General features: G+C 45.8%; 1 protein-coding gene across 1 annotated transcript in view; it reads right to left on the bottom strand.

Annotated features, from left to right (window-relative positions):
* The window catches only part of TDRD7 (tudor domain containing 7), a 1553655-nt gene that overhangs the window by 215039 nt on the left and 1313231 nt on the right, over positions 1-25385 (bottom strand). The window contains exon 9 of the mRNA XM_044060339.1: positions 6007-6506. Within this exon, the coding sequence (XP_043916274.1) occupies positions 6007-6506 (500 nt within the window). The remainder of the gene's footprint in view (positions 1-6006; positions 6507-25385) is intronic.

Genomic DNA, 25385 nt, shown 5'->3' with positions numbered 1-25385 from the left:
TTGTTTAGAAATAGGTTTTCCAAGAGAACTGGAGGCAAAAGAAACAAACAATTGATTAGACTTTCTGAACTCTTTAGTCTTGTCCAGGTAAAATCGTAACTGTCTGTGCACATCTAATGAATGCAAAATCCTTTCCCCTTTATTTTGAGGATTTGGAAAGAAAGTAGGAAGGTGAATTGTCTGATTTAAAGCCACTTTCGAAATCACCTTAGGCATGAAAGTAGGATTGGTCCTCAAGGACACTCTGTCCTGATGGAAAATAAGGTATGGTTCCACAGCCATGAGAGCTTGTAACTCTGAGACCCTTCTGGCAGAGGTCAATGCTAATAAAAGAACAGTCTTCCAAGATAAAAACTTAATATCTGAAGATGCAGCAGGCTCAAAAGGAGGCAAAGTAAGTTTTTCTAAAACATAATTAAGATCCCAGGCAGGGACAGGAGGGGTCCTGGGAGGCCGCAAATTTTTTGCCCCTCTCAAGAATTGCTTCACCAAAGGATGAGAAAAAACAGGAGGATCAGAACTGAAATGCGCAGAAATAGCAGAAGCATGAATCTTAATGGAAGAAAAGGAAAGTCCTTTAGATAAAAGTTCCGAAAGGTAAAGCAAAATAGAAGAGAGATCAGGTACCAGAGGATCCGAGCCTCGGTCCTGCATCCAAATAAAAAACCTCTTCCATTTAGAGGCATAGGATTTCCTAGTGCTAGGCCGTCTAGCTTCCAAAGGAACATCCAAAACTTGTTTGGGAAGACTAGAGGAAATCAAATTCCTTTGAAGAGCCAAGCTGCCAGGCAAAGGGTCTTGAGGTTGGAATGTAGGAACTGACCCTGATGCTGGGACAAAAGCGAAGGGTTCAGAGGGAGAATCCAAGGAGGCCCCAAGAACAGGTGCTTTAAAGTTGGATACCAAAACTGTCGAGGCCAATTTGGAGCAATCAAGATGAGGAACTTGGGCTTGTCCTGTTTTATCTTCAGTAATACCCGAGGTAGTAGAGGAACAGGAGGGAAGGCATATGCTGAAAGGCTTCTCCAGCTGAAGGACAGGGCATCCACTCTCCAAGCTGTTTTGTGGAAGGACCTGGTGCAAAAGCGAGGCAGCTGATGATTGAGATGGGATGCAAACAGATCTATCTGGGGACATCCCCAAACTGCAGTAATCCTGTTGAATAAGTTGGTGTCCAGCATCCATTCGTGAGGATCTGAAATGTTTCTGCTCAGGCTGTCTGCTAAGAGATTCTGTTTCCCTGGAATGAATTGAGCCTGGAGATGTAGATTCAAATTTAGAGCTGTGTCCCATAAAGCCATAGCTAGTCTGCAAAGGGGGTACGAATGAGAACCCCCCTGCTTGTTGATGTACCACATGACCGTGGTGTTGTCTGTGCGAATTAGCAGAGGCCCTGGTTGCAAAAGGTTCTTGAAGGCTAGAAGGGCATTTTGAACTGCCAACATTTCCTTCAGATTGATGTGCCAGTGAAGATGGTCCTTTGTCCAGGTTCCCTGCTGGCAATTGTCTAGAAAGTGTGTTCCCCAAGCATAATCCGAGGCGTCCGTGGTTAGGATTTGAGTAGGTTGAGGAAGACGAAAAGGCTTTCCTTCGTTTAAAGTGCACACCCTGGACCACCAGAGGAACTCCCTCTGAAGGCAGGGGATCAGAGGAATCAGAATATCCAGATCGTGGTAATGCTGTGACCATACACTTTTCAGATACCATTGAAGCTTTCTCATGTGAAGCCTTGCGTTTGGAATCAACAGAATGCAGGAAGCCATGTAGCCCAGAGCCTGCAGGAATTTCCTTGCAGTGAGCTGAGATAGAGTTGCTAAGGTGCTGAAAGTAGAAGCCAGCTGAGTTTGTTTTTCTGGAGTGAGGAAGGCCCTTTGTAAGGTTGTACTTAAGAGGGCTCCCAAGAATACCATTTGTTGAGAAGGGATCAAATGTGACTTTTTTGTGTTCACTGAGAATCCCAGTAGGAGGAGAAGACGTTGAACAAAGTCCAGATGTTGAAGCAGAAGATCTTTGCTGTCTGCCTGAATAAGGCAGTCGTCCAAATAGGGGTAAATCTGGATCCCCTGAAGTCTGCAGTAAGCCACTACTGGTGCCAGGCATTTGGTAAAGACTCTGGGCGCAGTAGATAAACCAAAGGGCAGTACAGAGAATTGAAAGTGCCTCGAACCTGCCTTGAACCTGAGGAATTTCCTGCGTTCTTGCCTGATGGGAATATGTAAATAGGCTTCCTTTAAGTCCAATGTCACCATCCAGGCGTCCTGAGAGAGCATTGGAATTAGTTGCTGCAGAGTAAGCATCTTGAATTTTGGAATTTCCAAAAGGTGTTTAACACAGAAAGGTCCAGAATAGGTCTCCATGAGTTTTGTTTTCTGGGAACCAGAAACAGTCTTGAATAAAAACCTTTTCCCATCTCCGAGAGTGGAACAGGCTCTATGGCTCTCATGGCCAGAAGAGCATCCACTTGAGTTAAGGCCTCTGACCATTGATGTTTTGGCAGATCTGGCCAACCGTGAGCCCTTGGCAAAGTGTGAAAGTGGAATTTGTAACCTTTTAAAATCACGTCCAATACCCATCTGTCCTGGGTAATATGAGTCCAATTTCTGTAAAAAAGAGACAGTTTTCCTCTGAGAGGGGCATCCAGGTGAAGGGGTCCTGTAGCCCAACCGAGAGAGTCATTGAGTTTGCTTTCTTTGAGATTGGGATCTGTCTTCTCCCCTTCAAGGTGAAGAAGCAGTCCATTGTCTAGATCTGTAAGAGGCCTGACCTTGACCACGACCTCTGGAACGCCTATATCTTCCCCTTTGAGGCCTGTCAGACGTGGGAAAGGACCAATTTTTAGAGGGCCAATTCCTGGAAAATCTAGGAGGCTGAACTTGCAAGAAATCTTTTACAGTCTGCATAGACTTTGCCTTTTCTTCCATCTTTTTAATAACTTCCTCAGCCTTGGATCCAAAAAGAACATCATGTTGAACAGGGGCATCTAATAACTTAGCCTTAACCTGTTCAGGTAAACTTTGTTCACGAAGCCAGGCAGGTCTCCTGATAACAGTACCAGAGGCTGCAGCCCTGCAAGAAGCATCCAAAGCATCAAAACCACAATGTAAACTATGCTTGTTCACTTGTTCAGTAGCATGCAAGACATCCTGAAGTTCCTTATCCTCTGCACAAGCAGGAAGGGAAGCAAGCTTTTGCTTTAAAACAGACAAAAGAAATTGCTGATACTTAAACATATGAAACTGGCAATTTAAAGCCCTTACAGACAGGGTAGCAGAAGTATATACCTTTTTTCCCCACCTGTCTAAAGCACGAGAATCCTTCTCAGAGGGAATGGGATTTTTAGAAGTAGCAACCTTAGCAGCCTTAGAGCCCTGAGAAATAGTTTCAGGATCCAGAAGGGTTTTAAATAAAAATAAATGAGAGTCAGGAACCCTATAAAATCTATCAGGCTTAGAAGGAGCAGGAGGCATGGAATCAGGATTCAAATTAGCCTCAGAAAAAGCATCATCTACAATGTCCAAAACAGGAGGGATAGCTAAAGGCCTATGCTGAGGAAGAAGAAGAAATTCCCTAAGCCTCTTCCTGGAAGCAGAATACTCCTGTCATTCCCAATGAAAATGTTCCCTCATCTCATGCAAGGTTTCCCCAAAAGAGAAATCCTCAAGCGGAGAGGCCGAGGGTAAAGAGTCCTCAGCATCCGAATCCTCATAAGGAGGAAAGGAATAGTCCTGATCTGAGGAAGAAACAGAAGATACAGAAGCCTGGTCAGAGGAATCCAGAGTAACATCCTGTCGAGGCCTTTTGTCAGGAGGGGGGTGAGAACCCCTAATCATTGTAAGCAAATCTTCAGCCATCTTTAATAATTGCTTTTGTGTCTTGGGAGTGGATTCAGAAGCAGCTTGAGCAGGAACTTTAGACTTAACAGGAGTCTTTGTCTTTGCCTTTGAAATAGTGATGTCAGTAGGCCTGAAAACCCCCTCAGAAGCCGGTACCTGCACAGCGGTTCCGGATCCATCTGAAGGAGCGACGTCCGAAGGTCCTGCAGCAGTTAAAATAGTGGGCCTTGATGGCTCCCCATGGGAGTCCGTATCGGCCATCGGTTCAGAAGTGGCGAATGACAGGGGCTGCAAAAGCGCCTCACTGACGCCAGCCGAACCGGACGCTGGCTCCAGCTGCAACGAGTCCTGTTTGGACCTCGGAGGCCTGTCTTTGTATTTGCGCTTCTTTTGAACTCCGGTAGTGTCCGACGACATTCTATAATTGAAGCGTCTGCCAAAATAATTTAAAGCCCAATCGTACCTGCACTTGATAGTACGAGAGTTGAACCTGGCACAGAACCGACAACAAGAAACGTCGTGGTCAGGGCCTAAGCAAAGTAGACAGTAAGAGTGGAAATCTTTATGAGGTATTTGTTTCCCACACGCTATACAATTATTAACTTTTTCTGACATCGGAGGAACAAGAAAAAGATTCCCAACGGGTACTTAGCTTTGAGAAGAGAAGTAAGAACTTCGGACCGACAACAACAAAATACGCTGTTCGAAAATCGCCAACCAACGACTTGCGAGCTGCATTCCACCGCACGGCAAGAAAGACTGGAGAAGATGGCGTCGGCTGAGGGCTATGTACCAAAGCGTACTGACGTCAGGGTACTAGCTTGTACAGCCGACGCCGGACCCAGACTTTGGGATTCTGGCCGACCTCGGGCTGCCTGCCGGCAGGAGCACCCTACAGTTATGACTGCAACAGTGAAACACGAAGAACATCTCTCTGCTAGAGAATCCGAAGCGGTCTGGGGTTCCGATTCTGCGGTAGCCAGGGGCTGCGTAGGCACCTCACTGAAAACCGGCGACTGGCCCAACCGAGGCCTCGGAGTCTGGCTTGGATCTAGGCTGCCTGTCTTTATCTTTGCGTTTTTTATGCACACTGGTAGTCGGTTGCTCCGACGGCATAGAGTAATTAAATTTCCTACCGAAGTAGTGTCGTGCGAAATCAAAGCGTCGCTTTATAGTTCGCTTATTGAACCTAGCACAAAACCGACAACCAGTGACGTCATGGTCTGGGCCTAGGCAAGGTATACAATAAGAATGAAAGTCCTTATGAGGTATTTGCTTCCCACAAGAAATGCAATTGTTAACTTTTTCTGACATCGGACTGAGGCAAGAAAAGGTTCCCCAATGGGGTACTTAGCTTTGAAGACTTCGGACTGAAACTCTATTAGAAAATCTCAGGTGTCGGCCGACCGGCACTTGCGAACTGCTTCTGCTTCGGGCACCGCATGGCAAGAAAGACTGAAGAAAATGGAGTCGGATGCCTCTTATATACCCCTGGCGCACTGACGCCAGTGAAGAAGCGACAGCAACCGACGCCGGACCAAGACTTTGGAATTCGGGCCGACTGCGGGACTGCCTGATGGCAGGATAACCCAAGTGTGATGACTGCAGCAGGGTAACACGAACATCTCATTAGCACTCTTCAAGAAAAATCTTGATGATTGGATGGGAGATAGGAAATTCACCCCGGGGATCACTTCTGTGGCTCTGCTCGACAGGGACACAGGAAAATTATTTTCTTGGGTGGCGAAAGCTGGGGTACCTTTTTGGCTAGGCTTATATAGGCCCTAGGGCCAATAGCCTAGTACATACCTATGAACCTATAAAGGTGTAATTTTGCCCCACTGTACCTATGTTTTACATCAAAGGTATCTAAAAAAACACCCATGTAATTACATCATAGTAACTGCTTATCACACAGACTTAGCTGATAAATTTTTAGCCAGAGTGAAATTTTTATCATAAATTCTGAATCAGAAAACTTCACTGATAATTTCATTTAGCAAAACAATGAGTGGCATGAGAATGATGAAACAATTTCACTGTATTCTTAATATGAGCAAAATCCAAGGTAAACATATGGACACAGTTAAATACTTTGCAGATCTGACTTGCGTGAATATTCTTAATAACCATAAACAGCAGACACATTTTCATACCTGGAAACTCAACTTACTTTTTGTCCACTTTTGCAGCATATATTTTGTTCTTCTCAAGAGGTACTGGCTTTTCTTCTCTTGTATTGTAATGCAAAATCATGTCTTCCATGAGAACTTCTAACCTATGTAGTTCTTGCCAAGGCTGCAATACAAAATGGCCAGGATGGCAGGCCACAGAAACATAAACATCTATTTGTTCACCAGGCTTAGGTAAGGGGAAGGTTGGAGGAATTTCAGGAATCCCTGTGGCATTAGTATATTCCACAAGAGACACTATTACTGTGCTGTTTAAGTCTTTCTTAGAGATTTCTTCCTGCAATACAGTAGTAGAGCAACTAACGTTTTTGGAATTAATGGAAATGGTAGAACTATCTGAACTCAGGTAAACATCTTTCTGGTGTGTCCAGAGGTCAGCATTTGAGAGTTGCTGATTAATACTACGATCTGCATTAGGATAACTCTTTGGTGAAAACAAGTAAATATGCACCAGTTTCTTGGAATCCTCAACTTTCATCACCTAAGAGAAAAAAAAAAGATAAAAATGAAAAGTGTAAACTAAAGTCAAAGGACATCTATTACCATTCACCTCATCACCTTACCATGCAACATAACATACCCTCATACACAACAGTTCAGGATCCAGTGAGGAAAAAAAGAAGTTATGTACTCACCGTAATGTTCCATGTTTGTAGTCCATCTCGCCCTTCATTCTTACATATGGGTTCGGAGCCGATCCTCGGCCCCGACTCAGCCGATTACAAAGCTCAAAGTCTCTCAATTGGCTCATGGCAAGGTAGGTATTCCATAGTGCACTAGTAAGAATCCCCAGATCTTGTTTGCTGCTGACTATGTGAGTGACAGAAAAGTTATTCACAAGGAACAACAAAGATGAAAGGTCTCCACCCAAAGTAAATACTATCCTGTCTCCAGATCCTCTAAGGATACATGGATGGGGGTAGGTGGGTGGGTTTTTAAGAATGAAGGGCAAGATGGACTACAAACCTGGAACGTTATGGTGAGTACATAACTTCTTTATGTTCTGTAGTCCTATCTTGCCTTCATTCTTACATATGGGACAGCATCCCTAGGCACCATTTTCTTGGGTGGCTCACGGGAATATACTCCTAAGAACCGTGGAACCAAAGGAGGCTCTACTCCTTGAGGTCAAATCCAATTTGTAATGAGTAATAAAGGTATGAGGGGTAGCCCAAGTTGCTGCTACACAAATACTGTTAATTGGGACTCTGGCTTGAAAGGCAGCACATGTGGATAGGGCTCTTGTAGAATGGGCCTTAATTTTAAACGGAAGCTCCTTTCCATTGGAAGAGTGGACAAATGAGATACAGTTGGAAATCACATTTGATAATTACCTTAAGAGACTGGCAGACCTATCCTAGATTCAGAAAAGGATACAAACAATTGGTCTAATTTTCTAAGTTCCTTGGTTTTATGTAGATAGAACTGCAATTGTCTGTGAACATCAAGCTGATGAAATTTATATTCTGCACTGTTTGAATGATGAGAAAAAAATATTGGCAGTGCGATAGTTTGGGTCAAATTAGACTGAGAGCAAACTTTGGGGATGAAAGAAGGGTTTGTATGGAGGGAAACTCTCTATGAAAAATCAAGTAAGGAGGTTTGACGGACAGTGCTTGCAACTCTGACACCCTTCTAGCGGATGTAATAGCAACTAGAAAAATGGTCTTCCAAGACAGGAACATCAGTTCACAAGAATGCGTGGGTTCAAAAGGCAGGGAAGTAAGTTTGGACAGAACGAAATTTAGATCCCAAGGAGATACAGGTTACTGAAAGGGAGGTCTTAAGCAAGGTAGTGTCTTTAAGGAAGGTTTTACACAATCTGTGAGCCATCAGATTATGCTCATGTTGTCCCAAATGAAAATTTGATATCGCTGCCAGTTGAACTTTAATTGTAGCAGTAGCTGATCCCTGATTGAAAAGTTTGGTTAGGAACTCTAACACCAAGGGGATGGATACTGTGCAAGGATCTACATTTTTCTCTTTTGCCCAGATAGAAAATCTTCTCCATTTGCTAGCATATAATTTCCTCGTGGAAGGTTTGTGGGAAGACGTGAGGATATGGGTCACTGCAGGTGAAAAATAATGAAGCCTGACTAGGGATGGAAGTGGAGCAGCCACGCTGTCAATTGAGGGTGTGGAGGCAGGGGTGGAGGGAACCTAACGTCTGTCAAGAAGTCTGGAACTGGGCCCAGAGTCCATGGATCAACCAGGAAATGCCTGAGAAAGGGGAACCAAATCTGACAAGGCCAGTAAGGAGTGATCAGAATCATTTTGCTTCTTAAGGACTTTGCTTTCTGGATCACTTTCGATATGAGCGGAAAGGGGGAAATGCATAAAGAAGTCCTGGAGGCCAATTGTGAACAACTGCGTCTCTCAGTGATTCCCCCATAGGGGGGAATAAGAAGAAATAGCTGCTGCATTTGACATTGATTGGACTGGCAAACAGATCGCAGCAAGGCTGTCCCCATTTGCGGAAAATCTGTTCCACGACTTTCTGATTCAGAGACCACTTGTGCGGCATCAAGATTGCCCTGCTGAGCTTGTCGGCTACCACACTGGTTGTCCCCAGGATATGCGTTGCTACTAGAAAGCTCTGGGAAGATATCGCCCACTGCCAAACACGAAGAGCCTCTCGACATAGGGGGTAAGATTTGGTTCCTCCTTGCTTGTTTAGATACCATACCACTGACATATTGTCCGATTGGATTGCTATCGTCCCTAGAGGAAGAAAGTTGTGAAGTTCTTGCAACGCTAGTAGCACTGCTCTCATCTGTAGGACACTGATATGCAAGTGAGCCTCGTGATCTTGCCATGTGCCTTGGACAGTCCTGCCTAGATAATGCCCCCCCCCCAATCTGGGAGGCATCCATGGTCACAGTAGCAACAGGTTGGTGAGGAAGGAAGGGTGTTCCTGTCGTCAGTTGATCAGGCTGAATCCGCCAACAAAGGTGATTTTTGCAAGATTCCGTTATGAGAATATGATGTGACCGGGGCAGTTGTTGAAGAGACCACTGGGAAAAAAGTAGCCATTGAAAGACTTGCATATGCAATCTGGCTAGTGGAACTAGAGTTATGCTAGAAGCCATGGTCCCTAAAAGTTTCAGCATTGTCTTGGCCTTGACTCTTTGTTGAGGAAGTAAGCTGTATATCTATTGTCTAAGATTTTGAATTCTGTCTGCAGGAAGACGAGCCATCATGGCGACTGTCTATTTCTGCGCCTATAAAAGTCGCAAACTGAGAGGGCGACAAGGCAGACTTTTCCCAATTTATCATAATTCCAAGCTGGGTGCAGAGCTGTATGGTTGAATCCCTGGCTTGTAAGAGTAGGTGCCTGGTGGTGGCAGTCAGGAGCCAGTTGTCCAGGTAGGGAAACACTTGGAATCCATGACGTCTCAAGTGAGCTATCACTACCACCATGTATTTGGTGAACACCCTGGGGTTGTGGTGAGACCAAAGGGCAGAGCATGAAATTGGTAATGACTGGCTCCCAGACGGAAGCGTAGATGACTCGATGCTCTGTCCATTTTGATGTGGTAGTACGCATCCTGGAGGTCTATGGAGCACATCCAATTGTCTTTCCCTAACAGAGGGAGTATAGACTGCAGGGGTACCATTCGGAACTTGGACTTCTTTACTGATTCGTTTAATTTGCTGAGGTCCAAAATGGGCCTCCAGTCCCCCGTTCGTTTTGGCACTAAAAGGAATCTGGAGTAAATTCTGAATCCTATCTGGTCTGCGGTGACAGTTTGGATGACTCTTTCTGAAAGCAACTTTTGAACTTTTATGGTTGCTTGATCCCTGTGACTCGATGGAACATCTGGGATCTTCTTGTGGGTGTGGGGTGGAAGAAAGAAGGGTATAAAGTATCCTCTGGTGATTATTCTTTGTACCCACTTGTCTTGGGTGATGTTGAGCCAGGCTTCTGGATACAAAGATAAGTGACCCCCGACTGACTCCAGACAAGTGCAGCCGGGCCCCACATCAGGAGCGCTGATAGGGACGGCCATGAAAGGAATCGCGGCCACCCTGGTTTTGCAGACCCCCCCCCTGCCTCCAGGGTGACGTCTACCATTAGCTTCTCCTCCCCTGCCTCTGAAGGAGTCACCCTGTGAGTCTGGGAAAAATATTGGGGATTTCTTGAACCACATTTTCCCGCCTCACTGACCCTTGGGGTATGGTCTAGAAGGGACGGTAAAAACGTACTCCCACGGCAGAGAGAATTTTCCCTTCCTGTTCGAACCTGGTGAGTGTATCTTTTACCTTTGGTCAAAACCTGTTCGCACCTGGTGAGTGTATCTTTTACCTTTGGTCAAAACAAAGAGGAACTGAAGGGGGCGATGGTAAAAGTAAATTTGAAGGGCTCCGCAAAAGTACATAAGCGCATCCAGGAGTGTCTCCTGAGGGAAACCCCTGAATCCGCTGCCCTACTCGCTCCATCTGCTGCAAAGGAAATCAGCCTCATGGAGGAGTTAACAATGGAGTTTAAGGTGGACAACAGAGCAGTAACTTTCTCTGAGACTCCTTCAGTTGATGTACCTTGGAGAGCATCTTCTAGTTCCTTCAGGAGATCTCTCTGAAGCCTAGTAAAATGTGTGAGGTAATTCAGCGATCTGAGAGTAAAAGCCGCTGAAGAGAAGATACGCTTCCCGTATCTATCCATCATTCGAGACTCCTTGTTCGGTGAACTGACAGATGTAGAAGTCTCCGCTAATTCCTTCTTTGTGGCTGCCGCCACCACCATGGCATCTACAGGCACACCTTTGGTCAAGAACTCTCTCTCTTTGGGGGCTGAGAGAAATCTGTTGGGTGTTCTGGGGACTGGTTCCATGGCATCAGGAGTTTCCCACACCTTTCGACTAACTAGGTCCAGGAGCTCATCAAAAGGTGGAGACACCAAAGAGGTGGAGACCCGAAAGCCTTCAGGTACACTAACTCCTCATCAGAAGGGGTGACAGTGGGCCAACCACCTCTCTGCTTCAGGATATCTACAAAGGAGATATCATCAGAGGACAACCTAGGGGACCCTTCTGACTCCTCGAGATCAGTGCCCGTGGTGAAGGACTCATCCGGCGAGTCTACATGCTTCCTCTTGCATGTCCTCTTCCAAGGGGGCTCCTCAGAAGGGTATTCTTGGGAGGTCTCGGAAGACTGGGGGCCACCCAATGGGGGCTCCTGAGGCTGCAGGTCTCTGCTGCCGAGACAGAGAGATGGTGCTGAGACAGAGGTTGGTGCTTGAGGGGGAACAGTATTGGTACTCCTGTGTGAAACTGACAACCGAGACAGCACGCTCCTCATCATCTCGAATGCAGATCTCTCCGGCTCCGAGGACAGCCCTGGTTCCAAGGAAACGGAGCTAGCCCTTGGCTCCAATGTGATCGGCTCAGAGATGGATGTAGGTTCTTAGCTCAAACTAGCCAACACACCGGGAGGTAAGCTTGGCACCAAGGAAGTTCAGGGGGCCGACTGGTGAGCTTTGGCTCCTAGACACCAAGGACGGCACGCGAGGATGTCAGAGCGGAACTTTGGCTCTGAGACAGACACAAGAGGTGCTGGAACTGAGGGTTCCACAACAAGTGGCAGTGACAACTACGACTCCGAAGGACCAACACGGCTTGGAAGAGCAACAGGGAGAATGGTCTTAGATGGCTCTGGAACCAACTGGGTCAGAGCCAGCAACAATTTTGGTAAAGCCAACGAACGACTTCAAAAGTCTAATCACTACTCTCTCTACATCCTCTTCCGAAAGGCTTTTGGAGGATCTGGATGACAGGGTAGGCGACCTAGATCTCTGTAATATGGGAGATCGTAAAGTTGTGAGACCAGCAATAGCTCTTTAGACCAGCTCCGATGCAATTTCTCAGTGGGCAGCTCCGAAACACTTGGGGCTGACACTGCAGTGTCAACATCGATAACCTCGACTGGCTCCGAGGACAGTGAAGCCGAAGAGGTAGAAGGCTTATCCAATTTTAATACTTTCTGAGGAGGTCCAGACAAAATAGTCAGTGCAGGAGAATGTCTCTTTGTCGACTTGACCTTCTCCTTCTTTGAAGGGGGAGACTTGGAGGATGAAGATCTGGCTAAATCCTCCTCAAAGGAAGGCTTAAGGAGACCTTTCAGTATTAATTTGTTCTTCCTTTCTTGGAGAACTCTGGAGCTGAAGGAGTGACAGAAAGGACAAGTTTCTTGAAGATGAATGACTCTTACTATGCCCGTCAGTAATTGACATTTTTGGGAGCACTTAAGGCACTTTTTAAAACCCGAAGGTTTATGATCTTTGGACTCCTTAGACATGCTTAGTACAAACAGAACTCTATCAAATACAGAAGAGAGGACAAGGTTTTCTATCTTAAACGGGCCTCGCCCTTTAAGAAAACTACACACAAAAAACACAACAGAGAACTAGGTCCTCTAACTTAAACGGGCCTAGCCCCGCTAAGATAAACTCACACACAAATGAGCAAGTAAAAAAAGAGGACTACGTCCTGTAACTTAAACAGGCCTAGCCCTGTTGAGGAAACAACACCAGAAAGGTTTAATAGAGGACTAGGTCCTCTAAATTAAATGGACCTAGCTGCTAGGAAGAAGCCAAGTCAGAAAAGTACCACAAAATGTAAAATTTAAACAGGCTAAAAACTAGCCAATAATAGTAAACTACACTGCACACAATAATACTATTCTGTTGAAAAACTAGAAGAAAGGTCCTAACACAAAACACGGACCTTCGCTAATAGGAAAACTATCTCAAAAAACTAGCACACAGAAGGAATACTGCTTGAACAAAAATGGGCCTAGAGATGGCCAACAAGTTCTCAGCAATAACTACAGAAAAATTAGCAAAAACACGCTACTAATTACTACCTATGATAACTGTTACTAAAACTATGTAAACTAAGCTATATTATAAGCAGAAAATATCAATAAGAACTATAATAGTAATGAAAAAATATCCAACTTAGCCACGGCCAAGCAAGAAGCACTTCTGAACTCGTAGACGCGGCAAACGAGATCTGGGGATTCTTAATAGTGCACTATGGGATACCCACCTTGCCACGAGCCAACTGAGAGACTTTGAGCTTTGTAATCAGCAGAGTCAGAGCCGAGGATCAGCTCTACACCCATATGTAAGAATGAAGACGAGATAGGACTGCAGAACATTCCATGTTCGATGGTAGGCAAAACTGTCAAAAGATAAACAGCAGCAAAACAGAACCTTGCAAATAAAGAACTTTTACTTAAAGATCTACTCTCCAACATACAGTGCTTGATGGTTCATCTAAATATCTCAAACCAAAGATTCCATTTGCAGACACCCTGGCACGTTTGATCAGCCAGAGATGTCACCTCTCCTTCTGATGTGCAAGTTTCTGATGTTAAGTTCTGAACTCAAACTGCTACTAGTATAGTGTCAACAGACATCTTAATTAGCAAACTAGACTGGCCCTTCAGATAACGACAGCATGAGTTAATAATCTTGTAAATGCAACTACATATGCAAGCTGCAGAAAACAGAACGGCAAAGCCCAAAAAACAGTGTGTGAACTAGTTTTAGATGCACTCCACAACAGAGTTTTAAAAAGATGCAAACAGCTTTTATTTTAGCATTTCAAAGCCTCTGCCACCTTGTTGGCAAAGGTGTTACTGAACCTAAGTGACGCCAGGTGTAAAACTCGGAACATTCCAGCTGTAAGACAGCTCTTACAAGAAAGTACAGCTGTACAAGTTAAGCTTACCATTAACCGTTGCTGTTCGAATGATTACTGCTGCAGTAGCCTCAGCTATATTGCTTATACCCTGCTAAGGATATAACAGCCAGCCAGTTTCCACAGCTTCAGAGCACTTTCCACACCACCAAACTGTCAGGCAACTCAAGCTGAGCTGACTAAAAGATGAGTTTGGGTGCAAAGCCTTTCACAGCATTCCTGGAACAGAGACAGGGAGACTGAGCTCTGAAAAGGACAATGCTAGGAAAACAAAAAAATAAATGTCCACACCTTGGCATAAAAAACACACCAAAAAAACAAGAGGGGTGGATGGAGGGAGCAGCTACTGCAGCAGTGATAATTTGAATACCTACTGTTATGGTAAGTTTAACGTACACAACTGCACTATGTTCATCATATTTATCACTGCTGCAGTAGCCTTAACTATACAGGTAGATTTATCTTAATGAAATACATTTGGGAGGTGGTAGGAAAAAAGCCCTGGAGCCTCTGTAGAATATTCCTAGCAAAGCTTGATCAGGACCTATAGAAGGAATCAAGCTTATTGTGCTTTGTAAAAGAATGTACAGATGGCCAAGTACAGTAAACTCTGTTAACCGGAAGAAATACAGTGCAATTTTCATGTATTGCACTTTCTGCCCCCCCAGAAACATATCTTACATTTCTAGAGTTTTAAAAAGGAAGATAGGAATAAATTCCCTCTCTCCTCAACCTAAGAACAAGTCAAACCAATCAAATAGTATAGGGTACAGTAGTAGTCAGGCCTATTTTTAATAGTAACTCTCAAGCAACCAGAAACTACTGCTACCAATCCCCATGAGTGCCGGTTAAGAGTTTACTGTAGCAGCTTTTAGAATACTAGAATATATCCATAATCCAATCCTTTCCAAAAAGCCATAAATGAAGTCAAGGCCCTGGCAGAGTAGATCTTGTCCCTGCCAGGAATACTTTGCTACAGTGAATATAACAAAAGGTAATAGCTTTACACAACCATTTAGAAACGGCCCGTTTTGACATAGGTTCTCCCTTCTTACTGTTACAAGAAAATAACAATTAATCCAAAGTTCTAAAAGATTTAGTTTGGTAAAGAAAGTATCCCAGTTCTCTGTGGACATCCAAGACATGGAGTATCCTTTCTCTCTTATTTTTAGGTTCAGGAAAGAAAACAGGGAGAGGGATAATTTGGCATAAAGTAAACTCGGATACCACTTCAGGCATAAAAGTGGTAAAGAACGCCACTTCTAAAAAACAAAAATTTATTCTTGTAAGCGCTTTTGTCCACCTACAGTGAAGGAACTTCTTCAGACAAGTAAAACCAGGCTGTTTCACCATTTAAATAATAAAATAATAGTTAATTTATGACATCATATTCCCTCCCAGGTTAATTAATGCAAATAATTACAGAAATGTTTACAGAAATAAAATACAATATTATCAAACTTACAAATCAATATTTTAAAAACATAAATGTACAAATTATGCATGTATATACTTATAAAATTCATATATATCCAACATAACCGTTATTCACCTAGTAAGTTTTTTTAAATTCAAAACACATTTTAAAGAGCAAGAGTCATTTAGCCCAGGGTAGGAAAACGCATTAGATTTGAGTTGCCAAAGCAACTCTCTCTCCTCTAATCTAAGTGACCATGGTCCCCCCCCCTGGGGTTAAGATGTACTTTTTCAATGATGGTATAAAAGAAAAAAAAAGTTATGTACCTACCATAACATTTCATGTTTGTTGTCCTTCATCTCGCCTTCCTTCTTGCTGGTTGGGTTCGGAGCCAATTCTCGAGAGCTTATACTGGCTCTAGGCTAACCCCTATCCCAACATGCCTAGCGGTAGCTACCCAGATCTCGTTTGCGATAGCCCACACTAGACAATCATAGTAAATGCAAATTTTACTAAGCCCTTACACATTCAAAGGTTAGGAAAGAAAAAGGAAAAACAAGGTATGGTTAAACTAACCTGGTATGTCAACAGGAAACTCTGCCAGTGTAACCAATAAAGGAATTCCTCTCGATCCTCCAGGAAGGGGGAAGGAGGGGGAGGCGTAAGAAGGAAGGCAAGATGAAGGACAACAAACATGGAACATTATGGTAGGTACATAACTTCATTATGTTATGTTGTCCCCATCTCGCCTTCGTTCTTGCTGGTTGGGACAGCGTCCCTAGCACCTGGTTCTTTGGTGGCTCACTGGAATAAACTCTTCAGGACCATGGAACCAAAGGATGGCCTGTTCCGGGAGACCACATCCACTTTGTAATGAGTGATAAAGATATGAGGATTTGCCCATGATGCTGCTGCACAGACTGAAACTAAAGGCAATTTGGCTTGGAAGGCAACAGAGGCAGCCAAGGCCCTGGTTGAGTGTCCTCTGGCTTTCCCTGGAAGCTTTTTATTACGCAAATCATAAGTATAAATAATTGTACCTGACAGCCACTTTGATAAGGTCACTTTTGAAACTGGAGAAACTTGTTTACTGTCAGCAAGGATACAAAAAATTTATCTGATTTTCTAAAGTCCTTGGTCCTGTGTAAATAAAAGCGTAATTGTCTATGAACATCCAATTGGTGGAGTCTATACTCTGCCTTGTTGCCATAATTGGGGAAGAATACAGGAAGCTCGAGGGACTGATTTAAATTAAACTCTGAACACTCCTTTGGCAAGAAGGAGGGATTGGTTCTGAGAGAAACTCTATCTTTGTGGAAGATGACATACGGAAGGCGAATAGATAAAAGTGTGTAATGCTGAACCCCGTGTCTAGCTGAGGTGATGGCAATCAAGAAGAGGGTTTTCCAAAACAGAAATTTCAGGGGACAAGATGATGCTAGTTCAAAGGGTGGAAGAACCAGAGTGGCTAAAACTTTTAGTTATGTACTTACCATAACTTTAGATGTTTGGGATCCATCTCGCCTACATTCTGTACTGATGGGTTCGGAGCCGATCCTCGGCTCCGACTCGGCATGCTATGCTATAGAGCGAAGTCTCTTATTGGCTGAGCTACTCTATATCCCAGGATGCACCACCACTACTTCCCCAGATCTTGTTTGTCCGCACACACACATAACTGTTTATATAACATTGCCAGACGTTTCAAGATGAAACGATAGTACTTGGACCGTCCGGTCTCTTCTGATCTCCAAGGCAGGGGGAAGGAGGGTGGGTTATTAGGAACGTAGGCGAGATGGATCCCAAACATCTAAAGTTATGGTAAGTACATAACTAAAAGATGTTATGTGATCCTATCTCGCCTACATTCTGTACTGATGGGACAGCGTCCCTAGCACCTGATTCCTGGGTGGCTCACTGGAAAACACTCCTGAGAACTGTGGAACCAAATGAAGCTCGCCCCCGAGATGCCACATCCAATTTGTAGTGGGAAATGAAGGTGTGTGGAATAGACCACGTAGCCGCAGCACAAATGTCGCTAATGGCAAGCTTAGAATGGAATGCTATTGAAGTAGCCATAGCTCTTGTAGAGTGAGCTTTGACAGAGGTTGTAAGCTCTTTATTAGAAGAGGAATAAGCCTGACTAATACAGTCCCTGATCCACTTGGCAATAGTGACCTTTGTGACGGCTTTGCCCAATTTATTGTCCGAAAAAGACACAAACAATTGATCTGTTTTCCGTGTTTGTTGGGTCCTATCTAAATAAAAGCGCAATTGCCTGTGAACATCCAATGTGTGAAAGATGTATTCCGCTTTGTTTGAGTACTTTGGGAAGAAAACTGGAAGTTCTAATGACTGTTGCAGGCAAAAACTGGAACAAACTTTAGGGACAAAGGATGGGTTAGGCCTGAGGGATACTCTATCTTTGTGAAAAACCAGGTACGGTGGTTTGATAGATAGAGCTTGAAGCTCTGAAACCCTTCTGGCTGAAGTAATCGCGATCAGAAAGGCAGTTTTCCAAGAAAGAAATTTCAAATCACAGGTTGCTGCCGGTTCGAAGGGGGAGGAGGTTAAGGCACGTAATACCACATCGAGATCCCACGGAGGAGCAGGATGAGAAATCGGAGGTTGTAAAAGCACAGCACCTTTTATGAAGGTTTTACACAATCTGTTGCTCATCAAAGGTGGGTTTATAGATTCATGAAAATTTGAAATAGCTGCCAATTGGACCTTGATGGTAGAGACTGAAGAACCTTGATTGAATAGGGAAGTTAGAAACTTCAGGACTTCTGACACCGGGACAGTGATGGGATCTAGACCCTGGAGTTGAGCCCAAATAGCAAATCTCTTCCATTTGCTAGTATACAATTTCGTAGTGGCAGACTTGTGGGCCGAGGATAAGATACGTATGACTTCCGGGTCTAAAGTATGATTCCTGACTATAGTCGGAAGAGGAGGAGCCAAGCTGTTAACTTCAAAGAGTGAAGGGACTGATGGAGTTGTCCCGACTGGTGAATTAATAGGTCCGGGATCTGATCCAGGAACCATGGACTGTCCAGTGCATACTTCCGAAGATAGGGAAACCATACCTGACGAGGCCAGTAAGGGGCAACTAAAATCATTTTGCTCCCTAAGCGAGTCGCCTTTTGGATCACTCTGGGAAGGAGGGGAACCGGAGGGAAGGCGTATAGCAAGCCGGTGGGCCAAGGATGGGCTAAGGCGTCCATGGGAATCTCCCCCAGAGCTGGAGTGAGACAGAAGAATTTTCTGCACTTCGCGTTCAGCGGGGTTGCTAAAAGGTCGCAACAAGGAGTTTCCCATCTTCTGAAGATCTGAGTTGCCACTGCATCGTTCAGAGACCACTCGTGAGGAGAGAGAATAGTTCTGCTTAGTCTGTCGGCTATCACGTTGGATCTCCCAGGGATATGAGTCGCTACCAGAAAACGTCTGGTCGCCACTGCCCATTCCCAAACTCTCATGGCCTCTCTGCAAAGGGGGTAGGATCTGGTCCCTCCCTGCTTGTTCAGATACCAGACTACTGACATGTTGTCGGACTGAATGGCAATTACGCCCTGAGGGAGGTAATCGTGGAGGGCTTGTAGAGACAGAAGCACCGCCCTCATTTCTAGAATGTTGATGTGAAGGAGACTCTCGTTGGAATGCCAATTGCCTTGGTCTGACCTGCCCAGGTAATGCCCCCCCACCCCGTCTGGGAGGCGTCCGTCGTCAATGTGGCCATAGGAGGAGGTGGAACGAAGGGTCGTCCCTGATCCAGATTGGAGGACACCAGCCACCAGCGAAGGTCCCGTTTGCAGGTTTCCGTGATCCGTATGAGGTGACTGAGAGGGAGATCCTGAAAGGACCACTGGGTCGATAGGAGCCACTGGAGAATTCTCATATGCAATCTTGCTAAGGGGACTAGGAGAACAGTGGCCGACATGGAGCCTAATAGCTGCAGGACCATCCTGGCTGGGGCTTTGGATTTGAGAAGCAAGGCTTGGACTTGAGCCTGTATAGTCTGTATCCTTTCTGTAGGAAGATAGACCCGCATTTGGTTTGAGTCTATCTCTACTCCGATGAACCTTATGCGCTGAGATGGCAGCAACACAGACTTTGACCAACTGAAAGTGATTCCAAGGGAAGTGCCTAGTGATATGGTGGCTGCTAGGTTCTGCAATAGTAGACGCCTGGAGGTGGCAGTTAGGAGCCAGTCGTCCAGATACGGAAACACCTGGAATCCTAGACTCCTCAGGTGAGCAGTCATGACCGCCAAACATTTGGTGAACACTCTGGGGGCTGTGGTGAGACCAAAGGGCAGTGCACAGAACTGAAAATGACTGTCTCCCAGGCTGAAGCGCAAATGTCTCCTGGACGCCTGATCTATCAGGATGTGATAATAGGCGTCCTTGAGATCTATGGAGCACATCCAAACACCTTTCTCCAGCAGTGGGAGAATGGATTGTAAGGTGATCATTCGGAACTTGGACTTCTTGACTGATCGATTTAGGTTGCTGAGATCCAAAATGGGCCTCAAGTCCCCGGTCTTTTTTGGCACCAAAAAGAATTTTGAGTAAGTCCCTAATCCGATCTGGTCTGCGGGGACCGGTTGGATGAATCCTTTTTGAAGCAGCTTTGAGATTTCGAAGGCTGCGATTTCCCGTTGACTGGGTGGTGGGTCCGGGATTTTCCTGGACGGCGGAGGGGGGTGAGAAAAGGGGATGGCGTAACCTCCGGCGATGATTCGAAGCACCCATCGGTCCTGAGTGATGCCCTCCCAGGCTTTTAGGTGCCTCGAAAAACGACCCCCGACTGGCTCCGGAGCTGCACAGTCGGGCAATCCTTCAGGGATTGTGGAAGGCTGAAGAGCCACAAAAGGACTCGCGGTCTCCAGTGTTGCGGGGGCCTCTGCCGCCTCTGGGACGGCATCTTCCCGAAAAATTTCTCCCTCCTCTGCCTCTAGAAGGGGGATCATCCCGCTGCGAGGGATAAGACTTCCGGGATTTACGGAACCACATTTTCCCTCCTCTTTTAGCCTTGGGGTAAGGCCGAAAGAGAGTGGAAAACCATGCCCCTACGGCAGTCAAAGTCTTACCTTCTTGCTCACAGCGGGTCAATGTGTCCTTTACCTTGGGTCCAAACAAAGAGGACCCATCAAAGGGAGCGTCGGCAAAGGAAGACTTAAAGGCTTCCGCAAAATGACACAGGTTGAGCCAGGCTTGCCTCCGTAGAGCAACACCCGTACCCGCCGCTCTACTCGCTCCCTCGGCTGCATACGAAATGAGCCTCATGGACGAGTTTGATATCGATGACAGAGTAGCCAACCGTCTGGGCCAGCTGCACAGGTAGGTTACCCAAGAGGGTATCTGAAAGCTCCTTGACCAGATCCCTCTGAAGTCTAGTGAAGTGCGTCAAATAGTTCAGGGACCTTAAGGTAAAGGCCGCTGAACTGAGGGTGCGCTTCCCGTACCGGTCCATGCTCCTAGACTCCTTATTAGGAGGATGGACGGACGTCGAAGCCTCTGCTACATCTTGTTGGGTAGCAGATGCCACCACCAGGGCATCTACAGCCACACCTTTGGTCAGAAACTCCGTCTCTGGGGGTGCTGATAAGAATTTATTTGGGCGAGCCGGCACCGGTTCCACAGAGTCTGGATGCTCCCACGCCCTTCGACAGATCAAATCTAGGAGCTCGTCGAAGGGCGGAGACACCCAGGAGGCGGAGGGCTGAGCCCCGAAGGCCTTGAGGAACACAGACTCGTCAGCGGAAGGGGGTTTGGAATGCCAGCCGCCTCGTTGTTTGAGGGCTTCCAAGATGTCTGCAAAGGAGACATCATCCGAGGACGACTTAGGGGACCCCTCCGCATCATAAAGATCGGCGTCCGACGTGAGAGACTCATCGGGGGAGTCAACGTGCTTCCTCTTGCACAGTCTTTTCCTTGGGGGTTCCTCCGAAGAAGCTTCAGAGGGACCTCCAGGAGGGGGGGGGAACCTCACTGGGGGTGACCTCAGGCCCCGGGGCTCTGCTGTCTAGCGACAGGGGGACTACAAAAGACCCAGTCTCCGTGTGTAGGGAAGGTGCCGGTGAGACCGTGGAGGTAGCCAAAAAAGATTTGGCCAAAGCACTCCTCATGGCCTTGAAGGCCGGACCGCCAGAGTCCTGGGAAGTCCTGGGAAGGTCCCAGGGCCACAACAGTAGATGGCACCCCCGCAGCCGACGCACCGAGAGGAAGGCTCGGAACCGAAAACATCGGTCCCGAAGCATCACCCGCGGGGCCGACCGAGGAGGTCTGTGTACCGAACTCCGACCCGAAAGCCGGGGTTGGAGTAAGGGTCGGAGCCGACCCGAAAACCTCCATCGGCTCTACCAGCACCGGCTCCAACGGTGCCGAGGCTGTTGGAGGAGGAACCAGAACTACATGGTGGGCCATCGGCTCCGAAGCCGATTGGGCTGGAGCTGAAACTAATTTCTGGAATACAGGAGACTGAAACAGCCTTTGGAGCACCCTGTCGATGTCCGAATCTGACATCTTGGAAGATCGGGAGGAGACCGACCGGGTCCGAGCAGACTTCTCTATCGGCTCCGAATAGACTCGATCAATATCGGTGCCGAGGGAGATTCCACAGCAATTTCCCTCGGTGCCAAAGAGGGCTTCGGCGCCGAAGGGGAAGAGTCTGAGCCGGCAACCCTCATCAGCTCCAAAATCAGTGGAGCCGATGAAGGTGACCCGCATCTCGAAGCCCCAGCCATCGGCTCCGAAACCAGAGGGGTCGAGGCTGGAGGCATCGAGGCAGACTGTTCCGCCCTTGGCTCTGAAGTCCGTGGAGCCGATGGAGAAGCCTGCCTAGATTTCTTAGTGGTCGGTTCCAACGGGCTGGTCGGAGCCGACAATTTCTTTTTCTTAGCTGGAGAGGAAGAGGAAGATAAGGCCTCTTCGAAGGAGGGTTTGATAAGCCCTTTTAAGATCAATTTATTTTTCCTCTCTTGGAGGACCCGAGAGGAAAAAGCGCGACACGCTGCAAGACTCCTGAAGGTGTTTGGCACCTAAACAGTACACGCATAAGGAGTGATCGTCCGTGATGGACATTTTGTAGTTGCATCTTGTACATTTTTTAAATCCTGAGGGTCTATGCTCCTTAGACATAATGCTTGTAGACACTATTAACTTTGTCAAAGAAAAAAACACTATGGAACTCAGTACCAATGGTTTACACAACAAAAAATTCCTTTTTTTTTTTTTTTTTTTTTAAACAAGAGAGGCGAAAGCCCAAGAAAAAATTACACGAATGACAAACACACCAACAGGACGGCCAAGAACCCTCTAACTGAAACAGGTACTTGACCTCTCTGAAACAACAAGAAGACTCACTAAAGAACGAGGGGAAGGCCCCTCTAACTTAAACGGAAACCTTTCCCTGTCCAGTCACAAAATTTTACCACAAAATTTCCACAAAAACACAATTATACACAACGATAGCTGTTAAAACAGCTTTTGGGTTAAGATTAAAGAAATTCCTGACAGAAAAAACTCTCAGAAAAAAGCACTTAGCTCAGCCAAGTTCGAGACCACGTCCCAGCTTGTAAGCGGCAAATGAGATCTGGGGAAGTAGTGGTGGTGCATCCTGGGATATAGAATAGCTCAGCCAATAAGAGACTTCGCTCTATAGCATAGCGTGCCGAGTCGGCTCCGAACCCATCAGTACAGAATGTAGGCGAGATAGGATCACATAACATCAAAGTTTAGGTCCGGGGGGGGGTCTCTTACCAGGTGCCATAAAAGGTTTATACCTCATAAGAATGCTTTGCACAGCTTATGGGACATATTACAGCCCCACTCTCCCACATGAAAATTGGAGATGGCAGCCAGTTGGACCCTGATGGTAGCTGCAGCTGCCCCTCATTCGAATGTTTCGGCCAGGAAATAAAGAATCTTAGAAACAGGAGCAGTGAAGGAATCAATGCCATTTTTCTTTGCCCAAAAAGAGAAAAGTACAGTTTTGTACCTACAATAAATGTAGATGTTCGAGGATCCACATTGCTGCAGTCCTAACTATTGGGGTAGTCCGCTGTCCAGTCGGCCCGAATACCAAAGTATATGGCTGACATCGGTCAGGGCGCATTAGACTGACGTCAGTACGTCAGGGTACTAATGCGCATGACCGACGTCATATCCTCAGTCTTTTCTTGCCCCAGATGTCAGAAGACCCTGAAAAGATAAGGCCAAAACCAAAAACTCCAAACATACCTGCACCAAAAATATGTACAATATATACAAAATTACCAGAATATAACCTCACCTACACAACCACCCCTAAACACAGAGGGGAAGGAGGGAGGGTAAATTGAACTGCAGCAATGTGGATCCTCGAACATCTACATTTATGGTAGGTACAAAACTGTACTATGTTCTTCATTCCACATTGCTGCAGTCCTAACTATTGGGTAGAATCCCAAAGCAGAGGTAAGGGAGGCTGGCAAATCATAAGGAAGCAGGAACTGACAACATGCCTTGCAAAATAGCTGTGGCAAAACCAGCCCTAGACTTAGAGTAGAGAGGAAGGTGATAATGCTTAGAGAAAGTATGCACTGAACTCCAAGTAGCTGCCTCCAAAATATCCTTAGTTGCCACCCCCCTTAGAAATGCTGTTGAAGTGGCAGTAGCCCTAGTGGAATGAGGCCTAATCCCAGCTGGAATCTCCTTGCCATGATGGGAATAACAAAATGCAATGCAAAACCCAATCCACCTAGAAATAGTTTGTTTTGACACAGGCTTGCCCTGAACTCAAAGCAAAAGAAACAAACAACTGCTGAGACTGCCTGAAATCCTTAGTCCTGCTCAAATAATAACGCAATTGCCTGTGTACATCTAAAGTGTGCAAAATCTTTTCCCCTTTATTTTGGGGATCTGCATAAAAAGTAGGCAAATGAATAGTTTGGTTTAAAGCCACACTAGAAACCACCTTAGGCATAAAGGAAGGATTAGTACGTAAAGATACCCTATCCTTATGAAAAATCAAAAAAGGCTCTACCGCCATAAGGGCCTGCAACTCAGAAACCCTTCTTGCAGAAGTAATGGCCAACAAAAAGCAGTCTTCCATGACAAGTATTTCAATTCAGCAGTAGCGAGGCTCAAAAGGTTGTAGAGTAAGTTTCTCCAACACAAAATTGAGATCCCAAGCAGGAGTAGGAGCTCTACGGGGGTCTTATATTCTTTGCCCCTCTAAGAAATTGCTTGAACAAAGGATGCGAAAACAATGGTGGGTCACAATCATAGTGAGCTGAAATTGCTGCAGCATGAATCTTAATGGAAGAGAAAGACAAACCTTTGTCCAATAACTCAGTAAGATATTGAAGAGCCACACTCAAATTAGGCTCAGAAATCTCCAAATTGTTTGCTGCACTCCAAAATAAAACCTCTTCCATTTTTCATGCATACACTTTCCTTGTACTAGGTCTTCTGGCTTCCATAATCACATTTAAAACTTGTTGAGGAAGTTGAGACCTGCTGTCTTTCAAAACAGAATATGCCAGGCTGTTAGATGGAGAGTGAAGCTTGACATTGAGCAGGTGACCGTCCCTCTGAGACAACAGGTGTGGAATCAAGGGTAAAGGCCATGGAGGCTTCCTTACCAGACTCCTCAGTAATGGGTACCAGTGCTGCCGAGGCCAATCTGGAGCTATTAAAATCATCCTTGGCTTGTCTTGTCTGACCTTTAGAAGCACCTTTGGGAGAAGAGGCAGAGGTGGAAAAGCATACACATGAAGATTTTTCCAACTGAAAGAAAGAGCATCCACTTTCCAAGCTGTGTGATGAAACCTCTTTGTGCAAAACTTTGGCAGCTGGTGGTTTAGTGGAGAAGCGAACAGATCTATGTCTGGAGTTCCCCATGACACTGTCAATTTTTGAAATACATGAAGATCCAGTTTCCACTGTGGGGATCCATGATTTGTCTGCTTAACACATCTGCTAAGGAGTTCTGTGCTCCCGCAGAAACCTTGCCTGAAGAGTTAGTTGCAAGCTGAGCGCAGTCTCCCATAAAATCATTGCTTGCCTGCACAATGGGTAAGAATGTGTTCCCCTTGTTTGTTGATGTACCACATGACAGTTGTGTTGTCTGTTAGAATCAACACCTGCCCTGGAAGAAGTAACTCCTTGAAAGCCATTAATGCAAACTGGACTGCTAACATCTCTTTCATGTTGATATGTAGATGCTGTAGTCTGGCAGGCCACTTGTCTTGTAT

The sequence above is a fragment of the Protopterus annectens genome, chromosome 2.part0 (assembly GCF_019279795.1).
Source record: "Protopterus annectens isolate FY-2018-M chromosome 2.part0, PAN1.0, whole genome shotgun sequence".
In the NCBI taxonomy this organism is placed as follows: Eukaryota; Metazoa; Chordata; order Ceratodontiformes; family Protopteridae; genus Protopterus; species Protopterus annectens.
This window is presented reverse-complemented; position numbering and strand designations above follow the sequence as displayed.